This window comes from Ostrinia furnacalis, unplaced genomic scaffold (genome assembly GCF_004193835.3).
Source record: "Ostrinia furnacalis isolate ACB-3 unplaced genomic scaffold, ASM419383v2 OfSCF4672, whole genome shotgun sequence".
Lineage (NCBI taxonomy): Eukaryota > Metazoa > Arthropoda > Insecta > Lepidoptera > Crambidae > Ostrinia > Ostrinia furnacalis.
Window position 1 is genome coordinate 1 of NW_021134911.1, and position 15,238 is coordinate 15,238.

General features: G+C 35.2%; 1 protein-coding gene across 1 annotated transcript; it reads right to left on the reverse strand.

Moving 5' to 3' along the window:
• Positions 1 to 5,777: 5,777 nt before the first annotated feature.
• Positions 5,778 to 6,602, reverse strand: LOC114359849 (cuticle protein 16.5-like). The gene is made up of 2 exons (XM_028314369.1): positions 6,502 to 6,602; positions 5,778 to 6,191 (listed from the first exon to the last, which is right to left on the reverse strand). The coding sequence occupies exons 1-2, from the start codon at positions 6,556 to 6,558 to the stop codon at positions 5,778 to 5,780; spliced, it is 471 nt and encodes a 156-aa protein (XP_028170170.1). The 5' UTR covers positions 6,559 to 6,602.
• Positions 6,603 to 15,238: the final 8,636 nt, after the last annotated feature.

Consider the following 15,238-nt stretch of genomic DNA (forward strand, 5'->3'; position numbering starts at 1 on the left):
TAGGACAGAAAATACTTTTTACATTATAACTCTAAAGGTGTGACGAAGATAGCAACATCTCATGTAATGCTGCAAGTAATTATTAATCGTCTTCGGATGAGACCCTCGCATAATTGGAATCAAACTTCACCAGGTGAGTTCGTTTGATTCTTAAATATTACCTTGAATAAGGATATGTAAATACGGCAAACGGCCATAAGACGTCCACCTGCTTAATGGACTGACGATCTCAAGTAAATCGTGATTTGTGGCGTTCCTTGGGAGAATGTCTTACCACTCACAGAAATGTACTGTCATATTATGTAATAGATAATATAACAAAGTGCATTTAGTAGCCAGGATAATTTGTGGAATCGAGAACTAGAAACAGTATAACTATCTGAGTATGAGTGAATATTATCATACTCGAGTGCATTAGGTATTCTATAAATATAACATTGGTGCTAATAATAAGTCAATGAGTTACAGAAATACAGTTGTCCGAGCCCCAGAGACAACTATTATTACAGTCAACCATATCTAGTTCTAGTTATAATTAGGTTGTTGTTGTTCACTTCATAGTAAAAAGGTTTCATTGTCTGCGTTAATTATAATGAAGTTAAGTAATATCACTAAGAATAATATTAAAATCGGAATACTTGGCGGTTAATTGAATCGTGGATGCTCAACAATGTTTGAATATTTTATTGGCTATAAATTATGTGCAAGCCCCACGAAGCCACAATTAAACAATTAAAAAAAGTCTGCTCTGGGCCATCTTGATCAAGGAATATCAAAAATATATTATATTTTTTAAAGCTCTGAGCTAACTCGATCTAAATATAGGCATAGGTAAGCTATATCTAAATCAAGGTATCCAAAGCGGCATCTAGTGTAGTTGCAATAAGTGCTATATTGCAACAAAAATGTTATAGTCTGATGTGCTGTCGCCTGTACTCTAGTAATTCCCATGTGGTCGCCCACACGCAACATTGACGTCTCTGAATATGTAACAATTGGAGTTTTCTTAAAATAGTATATTCTGTATGTTGACTTATTAGATTACATTATGATGATACGAATGCAAAGAACGAGTTATTATTAGATAAAAACATCAGTGCTTTTATGTAATTTAATACTTAGAAATAGAAAATATCAAATGTTAATATGATAACTGAAAAAACTTATTGTAGTTTTTTCAACGCAAGGTAACGGGACTATTCCCAACGGCAACGCAAGGTAAGTCAAATGTGTATGAATAATTTGTACACTAAAATATTTGTAATTGTTGAAACAGATTCAGCCTACTAGGTACTAAACTTTTAAGCCATACCTCCACCTAATTTGTTGGTGATTTCTTGGTCTCAAATTCTAGAAGTGACGTCTCCCAACAATGAAATGTAACTAATTTCACTGCAAATGAACAATAATAGAAGGTTACGTGGGAAGTTCCCCAAGATATTATTGTATGTGTGTCATCCTCCCAAAATAACTAAAAGCCCCAGAATAAAAGCATTAACCTACATCTTGGGTGTTCTAGGGGTCTTCCATATATAAAACCAGCCGAAACCTCCAGTGTGTTTCTAAAATAGGCCTTGTAGCTTAAGTAAGCTTTAACTTTGTTCTATTTTCAGATTTAGACTGGAGATGGACTGAATTAAATTAATCACAAGAAACGTCCTCTAAATAGTAAAAATGAAGTAATTCATTAACTTAAAATTAGCTACAGATTATGTAAAGTTTAGTTTTCCTTACCTTTTATCTAAATATAGCAATGAAAATGAAATAAATAAATTATTTTATTTTATTTATTTTATTTTACAATTTTTTGGAAAACTTACAGCTAAATGTTACTTTAGGTGATTTTTATGATTAAAGTAAGGCCAATTAAAATAAATAAAAAATATTTTCAGACATTTTACACTACGCTTCTAGTCTAGTGGGTACTACCTCCTAAACAACGGATATAAACATACTTAAATATATTTTTTTGTAAATATATATGTTACGGTTAATGTGATAAATTGAAAATTATTAATAATAACCGGTTATTATGAATAATTACCTACAGTCTCGGTAAAAGTGATAAATTAATCACATTTAACAGCGATTATTTCATAATTCAACCTTAGTACTAACAAATTTCATAAAAGAGAACAATATCTTATGTACGTGCTTGAGTACAGCCAAACTTTTGAACGTTTTGATATCATATATTAATATAATTTGGCATAATGAGTTTGGAATGTTTCTTGCATAATATTACTTTTCCATGATGCCTATAACATAATGTTTTGATTTAAAGTGAAAAATAGGTTAAGGTGCGGCGGGGGTGGCCCTAGGGGCACCCCTAAGCCGCCTATTTAGTTTTATACACACATAAATGACCTCATATTAATCACATTTACCAAATCATGTGGTGATTATTCATAATAACCGGCGATTATTCATAATTTTCACATTTATCACTTTGACCGTAACATATAGATACATAACATATTAACACCCAGACCCGTCACAGAAATTAAAATTCATCATTTCAATTTCTGCCCGGCCGGCAATCGAACCCGGACCTCTCGGCATAGTAGTCCGAACCACTACACCAAACGGCCGACTAATTAATAAATAATTCGAAGTTAAAGTTTTATTTAAATAAATAAAAAACGTGGCAGCATCTTGCTTTAACTATATCAAACGTCAAAATTATGTCAAACTCCATAGAAAATCCAACTCAGCTGTAGTAAAGTTATCAGTGTGCCTACCATGAGTTTACGTTAGGTGAGCTCGCTAGCGAATACGTCAAAAAATTCTATGAAGATTTTATTTCTTGAAAGTAGCCGCTAGGGGCGCTGCACAATATGTCATACATTTAAATGTCATTTTTTTACGCAGTCGCTAGCGAGCACACCTAAAGGTTCGGANTGATCTGAAGAAGCAAGAACTGAGAAAAGGAAGCGAATAATAAACGCGAGAAGTCTCAGCAAGTGAAATAGTGGTTTTATTCCTGCAAGTAGCACCTACTACGCCTGACATAGTAAGGGCAAGCTCTCAACGGCAGTCATCATCGTCCGGTCAGCGCTCTCGAACACACACAAACGCATACAGTCCACTGCAGTCCACCACAGTCGTAGAACAAAAATTTTTGCACTGTGTATTAAGGATTTTTTAGCCCTATAAATCTGCATTCACAGCTAAAAATCGAAATGATCCTCATTGGAGCTTTCTTAAAATAGTATATTCTGTATGTTGACTTATTAGATTACATTATGATGATACAAATGCAAAGAACGAGTTATTATTAGATAAAAACATCAGTGCTTTTATGTAATTTAATACTTAGAAATAGAAAATATCAAATGTTAATATGATAACTGAAAAAACTTATTGTAGTTTTTTCAACGCAAGGTAACGGGACTATTCCCAACGGCAACGCAAGGTAAGTCAAATGTGTATGAATAATTTGTACACTAAAATATTTGTAATTGTTGAAACAGATTCAGCCTACTAGGTACTAAACTTTTAAGCCATACCTCCACCTAATTTGTTGGTGATTTCTTGTTCTCAAATTCTAGAAGTGACGTCTCCCAACAATGAAATGTAACTAATTTCACTGCAAATGAACAATAATAGAAGGTTACGTGGGAAGTTCCCCAAGATATTATTGTATGTGTGTCATCCTCCCAAAATAACTAAAAGCCCCAGAATAAAAGCATTAACCTACATCTTGGGTATTCTAGGGGTCTTCCATATATAAAACCAGCCGAAACCTCCAGTGTGTTTCTAAAATAGGACTTGTAGCTTAAATAAGCTTTAACTTTGTTCTATTTTCAGATTTAGACTGGAGATATATGGACTGAATTAAATTAATCACAAGAAACGTCCTCTAAATAGTAAAAATGAAGTAATTCATTAACTTAAAATTAGCTACAGATTATGTAAAGTTTAGTTTTCCTTACCTTTTATCTAAATATAGCAATGAAAATGAAATAAATAAATTATTTTATTTTATTTATTTTATTTTACAATTTTTTGGAAAACTTACAGCTAAATGTTACTTTAGGTGATTTTTATGATTAAAGTAAGGCCAATTAAAATAAATAAACAACATTTTCAGACATTTTACACTACGCTTCTAGTCTAGTGGGTACTACCTCCTAAACAACGGATATAAACATACTTAAATATATTTTTTTGTAAATATATAGATACATAACATATTAACACCCAGACCCGTCACAGAAATTAAAATTCATCATTTCAATTTCTGCCCGGCCGGCAATCGAACCCGGACCTCTCGGCATAGTAGTCCGAACCACTACACCAAACGGCCGACTAATTAATAAATAATTCGAAGTTATTTAAATAAATAAAAAACGTGGCAGCATCTTACTTTAACTATATCAAACGTCAAAATTATGTCAAACTCCATAGAAAATCCAACTCAGCTGTAGTAAAGTTATCAGTGTGCCTACCATGAGTTTACGTTAGGTGAGCTCGCTAGCGAATACGTCAAAAAATTCTATGAAGATTTTATTTCTTGAAAGTAGCCGCTAGGGGCGCTGCACAATATGTCATACATTTAAATGACATTTTTTTACGCAGTCGCTAGCGAGCACACCTAACGTAAACTCATGGTAGGCACACAGTAACGTAAGAAAATCATCGACACTTATGTGCTGTAGGGGCTTTGATTAGTCAAAGTGCAGTCCAATTCAATATCATTACAGCAGCAGCATACGTGTTGATTATTGATAAATGCTTGTGTGAGCGAAGTCGTGGTGATCTCTAGTGTATTTCTGAGAACTGTCACTTGTATTATTATTATTATTCTGTTGAATGGCTTCAATGGTGCGTATTTGAAGCACACTGGTTTCGCCAATGTCGCGTGTTTAACGAGACACGGTGGAGAGTGGAATTTGAACTGTCACTTGTAAGATATCCCAAAATGTCGTGTCACGAGAGTTACACGGTGCGTAACCTGCCACAATTGACCAGGAGTTCAAGCACCGATCAACTTCGGTGACAATTGCTTATGTCTAGACGTTTGTTACAAATTAACAACTTCCATTTCAATACGAGAAGTGTCTTTGAGATATTGAACTCCCAATTGTAACTCGTTTATTGTTTCATCTTCGATTTGTTTGTTGCTTATTGGTGACATGTGTAGGTTCTTACGACCGGTTGATAACCTCAAAGCTTTGGTAATATCTGCGAAATTAATAATACTAAGGCTGAGTTGCACCATCTTACTTTTACTTTGATAAACGTCAAAAGGCTATCAAACTACATACAAAAAGCACCGGTTATCGTTAATATTACGGTTAAAATATAATGAGCACCTTACATAGATTGTTCTAAAAATATTCAAAGCATTATGTTACATTTTAACAGCGTGCATAAGAAACAGTGTCAATTTTTATTTTTATTTCTTAAGCTAGCTTGACACAGGCAATTTGTTCTTGGTTATCAGAGACATGAAATGTTATGCCATGGCCTGGTGTGGTGTTATTTTAACTTTTCATGACAAATTGTAATTCATTAGCTTTTATGTTTTTAGGTGTTACAGCATATTATTATTCTGTGGTTACAGTAACAGTTGTGTCGAAATGGGTTAAGTTTATATTATGAGTAATTAATGTTATACCTATCAATAGACTTAGGCCTATCCGAATAGAGGTATCAGAGAGGTAGTGTTGAAATAAAAATATGTTTATTCAAAGAGTCGAATAAGGTTTAATCGTTCATAACAATGTTTATTCTGACATAATGATTATTATCATTTAGTGTAGTTATTTTATTCACTTCTTCTTCAAAAAGAATGAGGAGCCGCTTGAGTAATAAGCTGGGGCAGAGTAGGCGACTTGAGCGGCAACTGGAGCAGAGTAGGCGACGGCGGGGGCGGCAACTGGGCCAGAGTAGGCGACTTGGGCGGCAACTGGAGCAGAGTAGGCAACTGGCGCGGCCACCGAAGCAGAATAGTGGACGGGGGCGGCAACTGAAGCAGAGTAGTGGACGGGGGCAGCAACTGAAGCAGAGTAGTGGACGGGGGCGGCAACTGAGGCGGAGTAGACTGGAGCAGAGTACGCTACGGGGGCGCTGTATGATGGGTAGCTCACGGCAGCCACTGCAGGAGCCGAGTAGGCGACGACCGGCTGGATCACGCTCGGTTTGGGTGCGGCGGCTGCCAACCCGAGGACGAGAGCAAGACAGAACTGAAAACAAAATATTAAGCATTATTACGGATTATGTTCATATTGAAAAATACACACATGATCTTTTCTTAGCTTTTAAGTTAATTATTTGTATTAGGCGTGTGGCTCAACACAATTATCTATCTATTGCTCGATGAGGATTGCACAACTGTCCTTTCGAATTTAAAGTATTATACCTACTACCCTGTATAGTAACCTGTATAAGAGGGAAGAAAGGCAAATTATACCAAAGCGAAAAAAAATTAAACATAGTAGGTACTTTATAATCAATAAATAGTTTATTTAAGAGTATAGTTTAAGGGTGACTTACCAGCTTGAACATTTTGGTAGACGGTTGAAGACCAAGTGATGATGTGCTCATCTTCATTTCAGATTTTATACGTTCCTAAAACCGGACCTAATCTAAATCTATACGAGTGCAACATTTAGAAATTAACAGCCGAAACGTCACTGACTTAATTTCCAAAATTGTGTGGCAAATGGAATTATTAACAAAAAACATTAAAATTTTCGTTGCCATTTCAAGGTGAATCTCCAAAACTAGATCACTTTTCTGAATAAATAAATGAAATATCGCTTTACATTTTAGGAGAACGATAATGTCAAATCGACCATTTAGGTGTCGTTCCGCGAAATCAATGCATATGACTCAGATAATAATCTAATAAAAGCAAAGATTTAAGCCATTAAATATGCTTCTAAATCGTTTAACATTATCTTCTTTTTTTGTGGTAGGTAATAAATCGTCGAAGATGGAATAGCCAAAATACTCTAATTTCGGATAATAATTGCTAATTTTTTAAACAGGTACCTACCATGAGTAGAGTCTTTGAAGTACTAAATAAAATAATGCTAAAAATAAGTATAAAAGACGTTGATCTTGGAATTCCTGGAATAAATACCATTTATTACTTTACCCTCGAATTTGGGGTTTGAGTTCACTGTGTCAGTCTCTACCAATCATCCATTACAATCCAATCAATCCAAAAATTATACTTAACGTTCTTAGAATCATAGAATCTTCAGCCATATTTGGCAGCAATTGCAGGAATATCCGTAGTTAATGTTTTATACATCGTAAACTGCGCTCGCAACTGGGGCTAGGTCATGTCATAACCTCAGATACGATATTTTGGTGCTACGGTCACAAGCGTCCATATAAAGAGCCTTTGCATATTCATTAGCTGGAATATGATTCTCCCTGACACCTTTTTCAGTTCAGTAATAAAACGCTAACGGCTTTCGCCGAGCCTGCATATTAAACTACATGCAGCTTTTGACACCATACCTTTTATTTTGTTTAAATCAAAATTATCTTTATTTGTATAGATAAATTAAATTAGTACTTACAAATCGTTAAATGCTCTTAAGGAGCCTATACATGTCTCATTCTTTTTTTGCCCTACCATCGCTGACCTTTACTTTTTGGCATCAAATAAGCGTTTTTGCTTTCTTCCTTTGATCTCTTTTTAAAGAATAAGGCGCATAGTGTTTAGTGTACGCACCTGACATTTAACATCAATAAAAACGAGTTTGAAAAGATAAGCCAAATTAGCAGCTTAGCAACCAGTCCTATCTAGACTATCAGAAAAAAACAACAAAGTATCAATATAATCTCTTCTAAAAGCCACGTTTATACTTAAAGGGGTTCACGTTCCTTCATGGACTATTCTATAGGAAACAATAAATGTCCTTGTACACGCGCTCTACTTACTGAAAACATAACAAAAGTCGTCAAATGAAAATAAAATAAAACCGGCCAAGTGCGTGTCGTGCCATGCGCAGTGTAGGGTTCCGTGGTCGCCCATCGTTAACACAATATATTTCAGAAGTAAGGAAAATTTACTTCATTCATATAAAGGCACTTTTGATGTTTACTTCTAAAGAATTTTTATTGGGTAAGTTTGTAATACATCAGTTAAACAACTATTACTCTTAAACTACTTTAACTTTAACAAACGTCGAAAATCTGTGAAACTCCATATAAAAAGTAACGATTACCGTTATAGTTACGATTTAGGCTGTGAAACTCAGCCTAAGTAATCTATTTAGTTTTCCTTAAAAGTTCATAAAAAGCACGTGATCATGACTTTTTCCATATTTTTCAAGTCAATAGTTTAGTGTTTTTCGGTAGGGGGCGCCCTACTCGAACAAAAATAGCACGAAAATTGAAAGGTTCCTTGTCAGGACTACGGAACCTTGAAAACAAGACCGGAAGTTCCGGCCACAAAATAAGTGCAGCTAATTTTTGTTATTGGGAGCCTTGGGAGTTGCGGACGGCAGCGCTCGAAAGGGCATGACCCGCGCAACCGTGTCAAGGATTCGGCTTTAAATAGACGTTCAGTTTCAAACCAGCCCCGTGTTGCATTATTAGCCGATACCGAAATTGCCCTTGATGGCATTCGAATCTATTTCTGTAGGCCTTTTAAATGTAGTTCTAATTGAGGAACGGTGGGAAACTGTGTCACGTACCTTTTTAATCGTCTTTTTAACGTGGAAATCCAGAGCATCGGGTATAATTTTATCGAAGGACATGCCTAGTTTCGTCTAATAGTTTTTTTTAAGTACGAATAGTAAACGATTAGGAAATTCAGAATCCAAATGTTACCACTACGATTACAGCATATTATATTAGCACTACCATTATTTTTTGTACCAATTGTTACTTGATATTAATATTTTCTAAATAAAATTCAGAAAATATTGCTGCTCAGTCTCTGCTTTTAGTTATTGTCCTAATACTCGTATAACTATGTAGTTCACACGATGTTTAGTTATAAGTACATACTTATCGTGTGAAGTTACTTTTAAGTTGGTACCTGTGTTTGACGTCACCGATTGACTCCCTATTCGAACAACGTTATCCGAAGTTTCACATGTATCTATCCCACTAACGCAAAGCGAAAAGCCAGCATAAGTGACAGCGACAGATAGACCTGAAAATACGTGAACAGTGTTATGGAGTAGCACCGCAACCCACTGCATCCTGCATCCATTAATTACTGACTCTACTATGAAGTCAAATGACGATCGTTGATATTCTACTGTATATTTTGAATAGTCGTATGATATCGTCGGTGTTGACGGTAGAAAGCAAAAATATTCATAGTTTGTTTTTTATTTTTTCTTAGGGTTAGTTAAGGCTCAAGGTCCAATATAATGTTAATTTATAAATAATTTTTTTTGCATTGTTATATTTATTTTGTATACTACCTTTCTATAATATCCCCTTATTAAGGCTATGCTGCCATTATTTCAAATAACATCAAACAAATGGCTATTCATATCAGGGCAACACTTTAGATTTCTCAGAAAAATGCTATACATAATTAGGTGATTTATATCATAATAATAACTGACTACCCTCAGAAAATAATTCGCTTCCAGAAGCTTCCTCAAATGACCTCCTTCACGTTTGAATGGCTGATTGGCGTTGGTCTCGCAGAAGGTTCAGGAATCCAATTAAAGTTACAATTGGAGTCCATTCGGTGAAAGCTGCAATTTGCTATCCTCCAAGGATGCCGGCGACGTGAATAAATTATCAGTGAATTGAAAATTTAGTAGCTCAAGTGAAGCTGAAGTAGCTCAGATGGAAGAGCAGTCGCCCGGCAAGCGAAAGGGTGTTCGATTCCCATCTTAGGCAGTTCGATTTTTTTAAGTTATTTTAAAAATAATTGAAGATAAATGACAAATATACTCAAACTTCGTATTGTTAAAACCTTATAATAATAAACCTTACAACACCAATTGACATTCACATGATCAAAGTAAAGAAAATAAGCTTCTTCAATTTAGATGTAGCTAGGAAGCATTAGGAGTAGCATCCTTGAACGTTTCAAAATTATCTACGAAAAATCTATTTAAACTTTTTGCACTAAATTACCACTGTACATGGTGGACTTAATGCCGGGTAGCATTCTCTGCCAGTCAACACACAGAATATAATTTTGATGAAGTCAGTTCACCAATACATACAGTACTGATTTTATTCTTGTGTTGGAAATTACGTAAAATTAAAAGAAAAAGAAACTCCTTTTCGTGACCTCTTCAGTTACCTAACACGATATCGACCCTGGAACAGTCAAAACCACTCAGAGCGTCGTCGCAACTCGATACACTCTTCTCAGTTTCTGTTTGACCTTAGTCCACAAATAGAAGGAAAGGCCGGCCTCGCCGGTACCTCTGTGATCACTGTAGGTGCGACGGGTAATAACGTTAACTGGTCAAAAGTAAAATCACTAGTTCTAACTTTTACGGACATGTTTGTTTAACATAATTTTATAACTTAGTGATGGTTAGTTATAGCTATTTAAACCTAAGAAGATACCTTGTACAGTATATAGATTTGCGGCCACCTTAAATACCTACAATCTAATCTCTGCTAAATACGAGTACCTACTTACTTATGGTTTAATAAAACATAAAGGTTAGACCAGACCAACGCGTGCAGCCGGCGTGCACGATGACGATGGCGATGGCGACCAGACAGCGTGTATGAATTTGTAGCGATGTGTTCACATCAACGCGTCCTGTCATTGGTCGCGGCGATCTATGCAGCGTCTGCACGCAGCGATCAGCGATCATCGCGACATTTGTCACTGTGACGTTTCTGTTTTTTAAAATCGATGTAATAAATAGTAAGTAGGATCTGTTAAAAAGTTTTTACACAATTAAAAATTAATTAATCATAACATACCACTAGTCTGACCTACTTGAATAATAAAAAAGGTTTTAGAATAAAGTATCAATATTAGAATTTATTTTTATGTAATAAACAAATTATTCTAGTTTTCTCTAGAACCTGCTTCTTCAACTTCATAAATAAAATTGGGATATTATCTGCAGAACAAAATAATTGAGAATGTACCTACTACATGTCTGCAGCTTTCTCAAAGGCCCTAGAGCAATTCTAAGTATTCCATAAATAAAAACCTAATTACAGTCATCNCATCAAATCATATCGTGCCCGAGTTGTGATCAAAATATCACAGAATAAGATCAATCTATTGATTAACTTTATAATTAGGTGACATTTTTGCCAAAATAACGGGTCAAACGACTATTTAAGCTACTTTGGTCTCTTCGACTCTAAAATATTGGAAAAATATTGAAGTATTTCTTTTAGTTTATAATAAGAGTTCATGAAAGAATTTCTCACTTTTTTTAAATTATTTAGTAAGAAATATAGTTGATGTTTAATATTATAAATTGTTTTACTTGTATTAAATAAGATTAGCAAAAATAAACCCATATCATAATGGGGGACATATGTCACCCGCGCGAGCACTCTAGGAGTATTTAGGGGCGCGAGCACTCTAGTGTTAATGGTGGAAATCCAGAGCATCGGATTTTTTTTTTCCAAAGAACATGCCTTGTTTTAGTTTAATAGGTTTTTTTTAAGTACGACGAATAGTAAGCGATTAGGAAGTTCACAATCCAAATGTAGCATTACCAACTATTATTTTTTGTACAAACTGTTATTAATTTGTTAATAATATTTTATAATATTTTATAAATTCAGAAAATATTACTACTCAGTCTTTGTCTTTGAGTTACTCTCCTAATACTCGTATAAGTAACTACATATCTAAAAATTGTGTGAAGTTACTTGTATGTTCGTACCTGTGATTGACGTCACCGATTGACTTCCTATTCGAACACTCGCAACAACGTTATCCGAAGTTGCACATGTATCCATCCCATTCACGCAAAGCGAAATGCCAGCATGAGAGACAGCGACAAATAGACCTGAAAATACGTGAACAGTGTTATGGAGTAGCACCGCAACCCACTGCATCCTGCATCCATTAATTACTGACTCTACTATCAAGTCAAATGACGATCGTTGATATTCTACTGTATATTTTGAATAGTCGTATGATATCGTCGGTGTTGACGGTAGAAAGCAAAAATATTCATCGTTTGTTTTTTATTTTTTTCTTAAGGTTAGTTAAGGCTCAAGGTCCAATATAAATGTTAATTTATAAATAAATTTATTTGCATTGTTATATTTATTTTGTATTCTACCTCTCTATAATTTCCCCTCTCTATAATATGCCCTAAAGGCTATGCTGCCATTATTTCAAATAACATCAAACAAATGGCTATTCATATCAAGGCAACACAAATTTAGTTTTCTCAGAAAAATGCTAATACATAATTAGGTGATTTAGATCATAATAAGAACCTTGCTGCCCCATCGGCCGTCAGTTCTGCGTACTATGTGCCCAGCCCACTGCCACTTCAGCTTGCTGATCCGTCGGGCTATGTCAGCGACTTTAGTTCGTTTACGGATCTCCTCATTTCTGATTCGATCTCGTAAAGAAACACCGAGCATAGCCCTCTCCATAGCACGCTGTGCAACTTTGAGCTTCTGTATAAGGCCTATAGTGAGGGGCCACGTTTCCGAGCCATAAGTCATCACAGGTAACCTCAGATCATAGAAAGAGAATAGATATGAAGTCGCGCGTAACTACAACGAGAACCAGTGTCCCCACATTTCCCCCACCACAGCTCCCACACACACATTCAACTGTGTAAAAACAAAGCGACTGAGAGTCTACGACAACATGTGCAACCGGCTTAAAAGTGCTGTGATTGGCCAGAAGGCGTGCCTTATGGCCAATCAATGGCCGCGTGACGTGACGCACACTTTGAAAAAAGCAATTAGAGAGAAGAAAGATAAAATGGAGTCGATAAGATATCGATACTTTAAATCCTGGGGGCAAGGCTCGAAATTGGTTTAAAAAATGCTTGTATGAAAACCTTTTTATTATTATACGTTATTATTATGTTCTTTAACGATTTTTGCATAAAGGAGTCAGTTCCATTTTGTATGGACGAAAAACTCAGAATCAATTATTGGGACTAAATGAAGTTACCTTATATTAATCAATTGCATTTGATAGTGCAACACTGGGTACAGTCGTACCTGTATTAAATTAATAGGCTAACTTTATGTATCAGGATTCAGGATTATGGGCTAATTTAATATTTTCATAAATTAACAAAAAATATTATAAAACAGGTAAACTGGTTTAAATAAATTAAATGAAACCATCAATCGAGCAAGTAGGATTTTAATATTATTCATCAATAATCAAATTCTAAACTTGAATATTCAACTACAATGTCTGCTCATGAACGCTTCAAACTCGGTACTTCTTTCCCAATTCCATAAAATTCAACACTTATAAAGTGACAAAAAACTTTAAAATAGGTAGTTGAAACAAACCACAGCTAATTTTTCATAGTTGACTGTACTATACGATAAACATGTCAGTCAATTTGACAACCTTTGTCGGAAACATTATTCAATGAAAATATTGTCCGAACTCTTAGTATTTCTCTTCGACAAATACTTTAACACATTGTAAACCACTTTTCTTTCACGACTATAAAAATATTTAAGCAATTTAATTCACAAAATCAATTGCGCACATTTAAAATAAAGTTTGTTTACACTTTGACAACAATAGACTGACATGTAAGGTGACATGTCAATGAAGTTTTCAGTTACTGTTGCCATTAAAAGAAATTAGTACCATTAATTTTCCGCAACATGGCGAGGGTTTTTATGTTCCTGGTCAGGCTATACTGATTTTATTCTTGTGTTGGAAATTACGTAATATTAAAAGAAAAAGAAACTCCTTTTCGTGACCTCTTCAGTTACCTAACACGATAACGACCCTGGAACAGTCAAATCCACTCAGAGCGTCGTCGCAACTCGATACACTCTTCTCAGTTTCTGCTTGACCTTAGTCCACAAATAGAAGGAAAGGCCGGCCTCGCCGGTACCTCTGTGATCACTGTAGGTGCGACGGGTAATAACGTTAACTGGTCAAAAGTAAAATCACTAGTTCTAACTTTTACGGACATGTTTGTTTAACATAATTTTATAACTTAGTGATGGTTAGTTATAGCTATTTAAACCTAAGAAGATACCTTGTACAGTATATAGATTTGCGGCCACCTTAAATACCTACAATCTAATCTCTGCTAAATACGAGTACTTACTTATGGTTTAATTAAACATAAGTGATTATATTATTTCCTTGTCATTACTTATTTCTTTGAACAATGTGAATTGGGTATTAAATAAGGTTCTGAGACGGAACTTTTAAAATTAAATTACTTAAAAAAAGAATACCAATTTTTTTCATGTTACACAGAGGCATGACTTGTCTATCATTGGCCCTACAGAGGTAGGATTTGTGTACTTTTGACCGTATTTTTATTTTATTTTCAATCTTTGGTTGTTATTTTATTTTACCAAGTTGACTGTTTACCTTTATCTTAAACATAGGTACTTCCCAAGGTGGGGGTACGTGCAGGCGAGGCGAGGCTGTGATCTAGTTTTGAATGGAGGCTCGGCAGTGACGTCATAGAGGCGTAGCTGTGACGTCAGCGCGAAACTGGGTCGCGCGGTCGTAGACCCCGAGAACTGCAGTCGTAGCCAGCGCTATTGTCCTTGTGCCAATGTAGAGAAGAGTGTAAGTTCAAAAGTTAAACTTTTTGGGTATTACGTAATCTGTTTTTTTTATTCTTTCTTAATATTAAAAAATATAAATCTGTTTTTATGTGATATGTTACTTTGTTTTTTAATGGTTCCTTAAAAATTGCATCGCAAAAATGGATGTAAAAATATTATCCATTTGGAGAATACAAATAAGCTCTACTGAGTAATTCTGTAATTTATTTTACCCACAACCACTTACTATGAATTTATTTATAATAATTCATGACAACTTTCCCTACACCTAACTTTTGACATCTACCGCAATAGTCATTCGGATTTTATTTACGTTACCTTGCAATTTATTGAAAAACAGCTATATAATTCGATCTTCATAAATCTTACATTAGACATTATTTTTTGAGTTACACGGTTTTGCCTCTCGACCTATCCCGAGCCCCCTCTCATTGAGCGTGCGAACTGGGTCAGGCTGGTGGTGCAGCCCGGGCGCGCCTCCGATCGATGCGCCGGCGTCAATGAGCACCAGCCCTGCCCATACAAGCCGAGCCTATAAATAAACCAGCTTAAAATA

Excerpts from the sequence above, each read along its gene's own strand:
- LOC114359849 (XM_028314369.1), bottom strand. The coding sequence starts at position 6,558 with ATGAAGATGAGCACATCATCACTTGGTCTTCAACCGTCTACCAAAATG. Across the intron at positions 6,192-6,501 it reads CTACCAAAATGTTCAAGCTG|TTCTGTCTTGCTCTCGTCCT; the intron begins GTAAGTCACCCT and ends TTTTGTTTTCAG.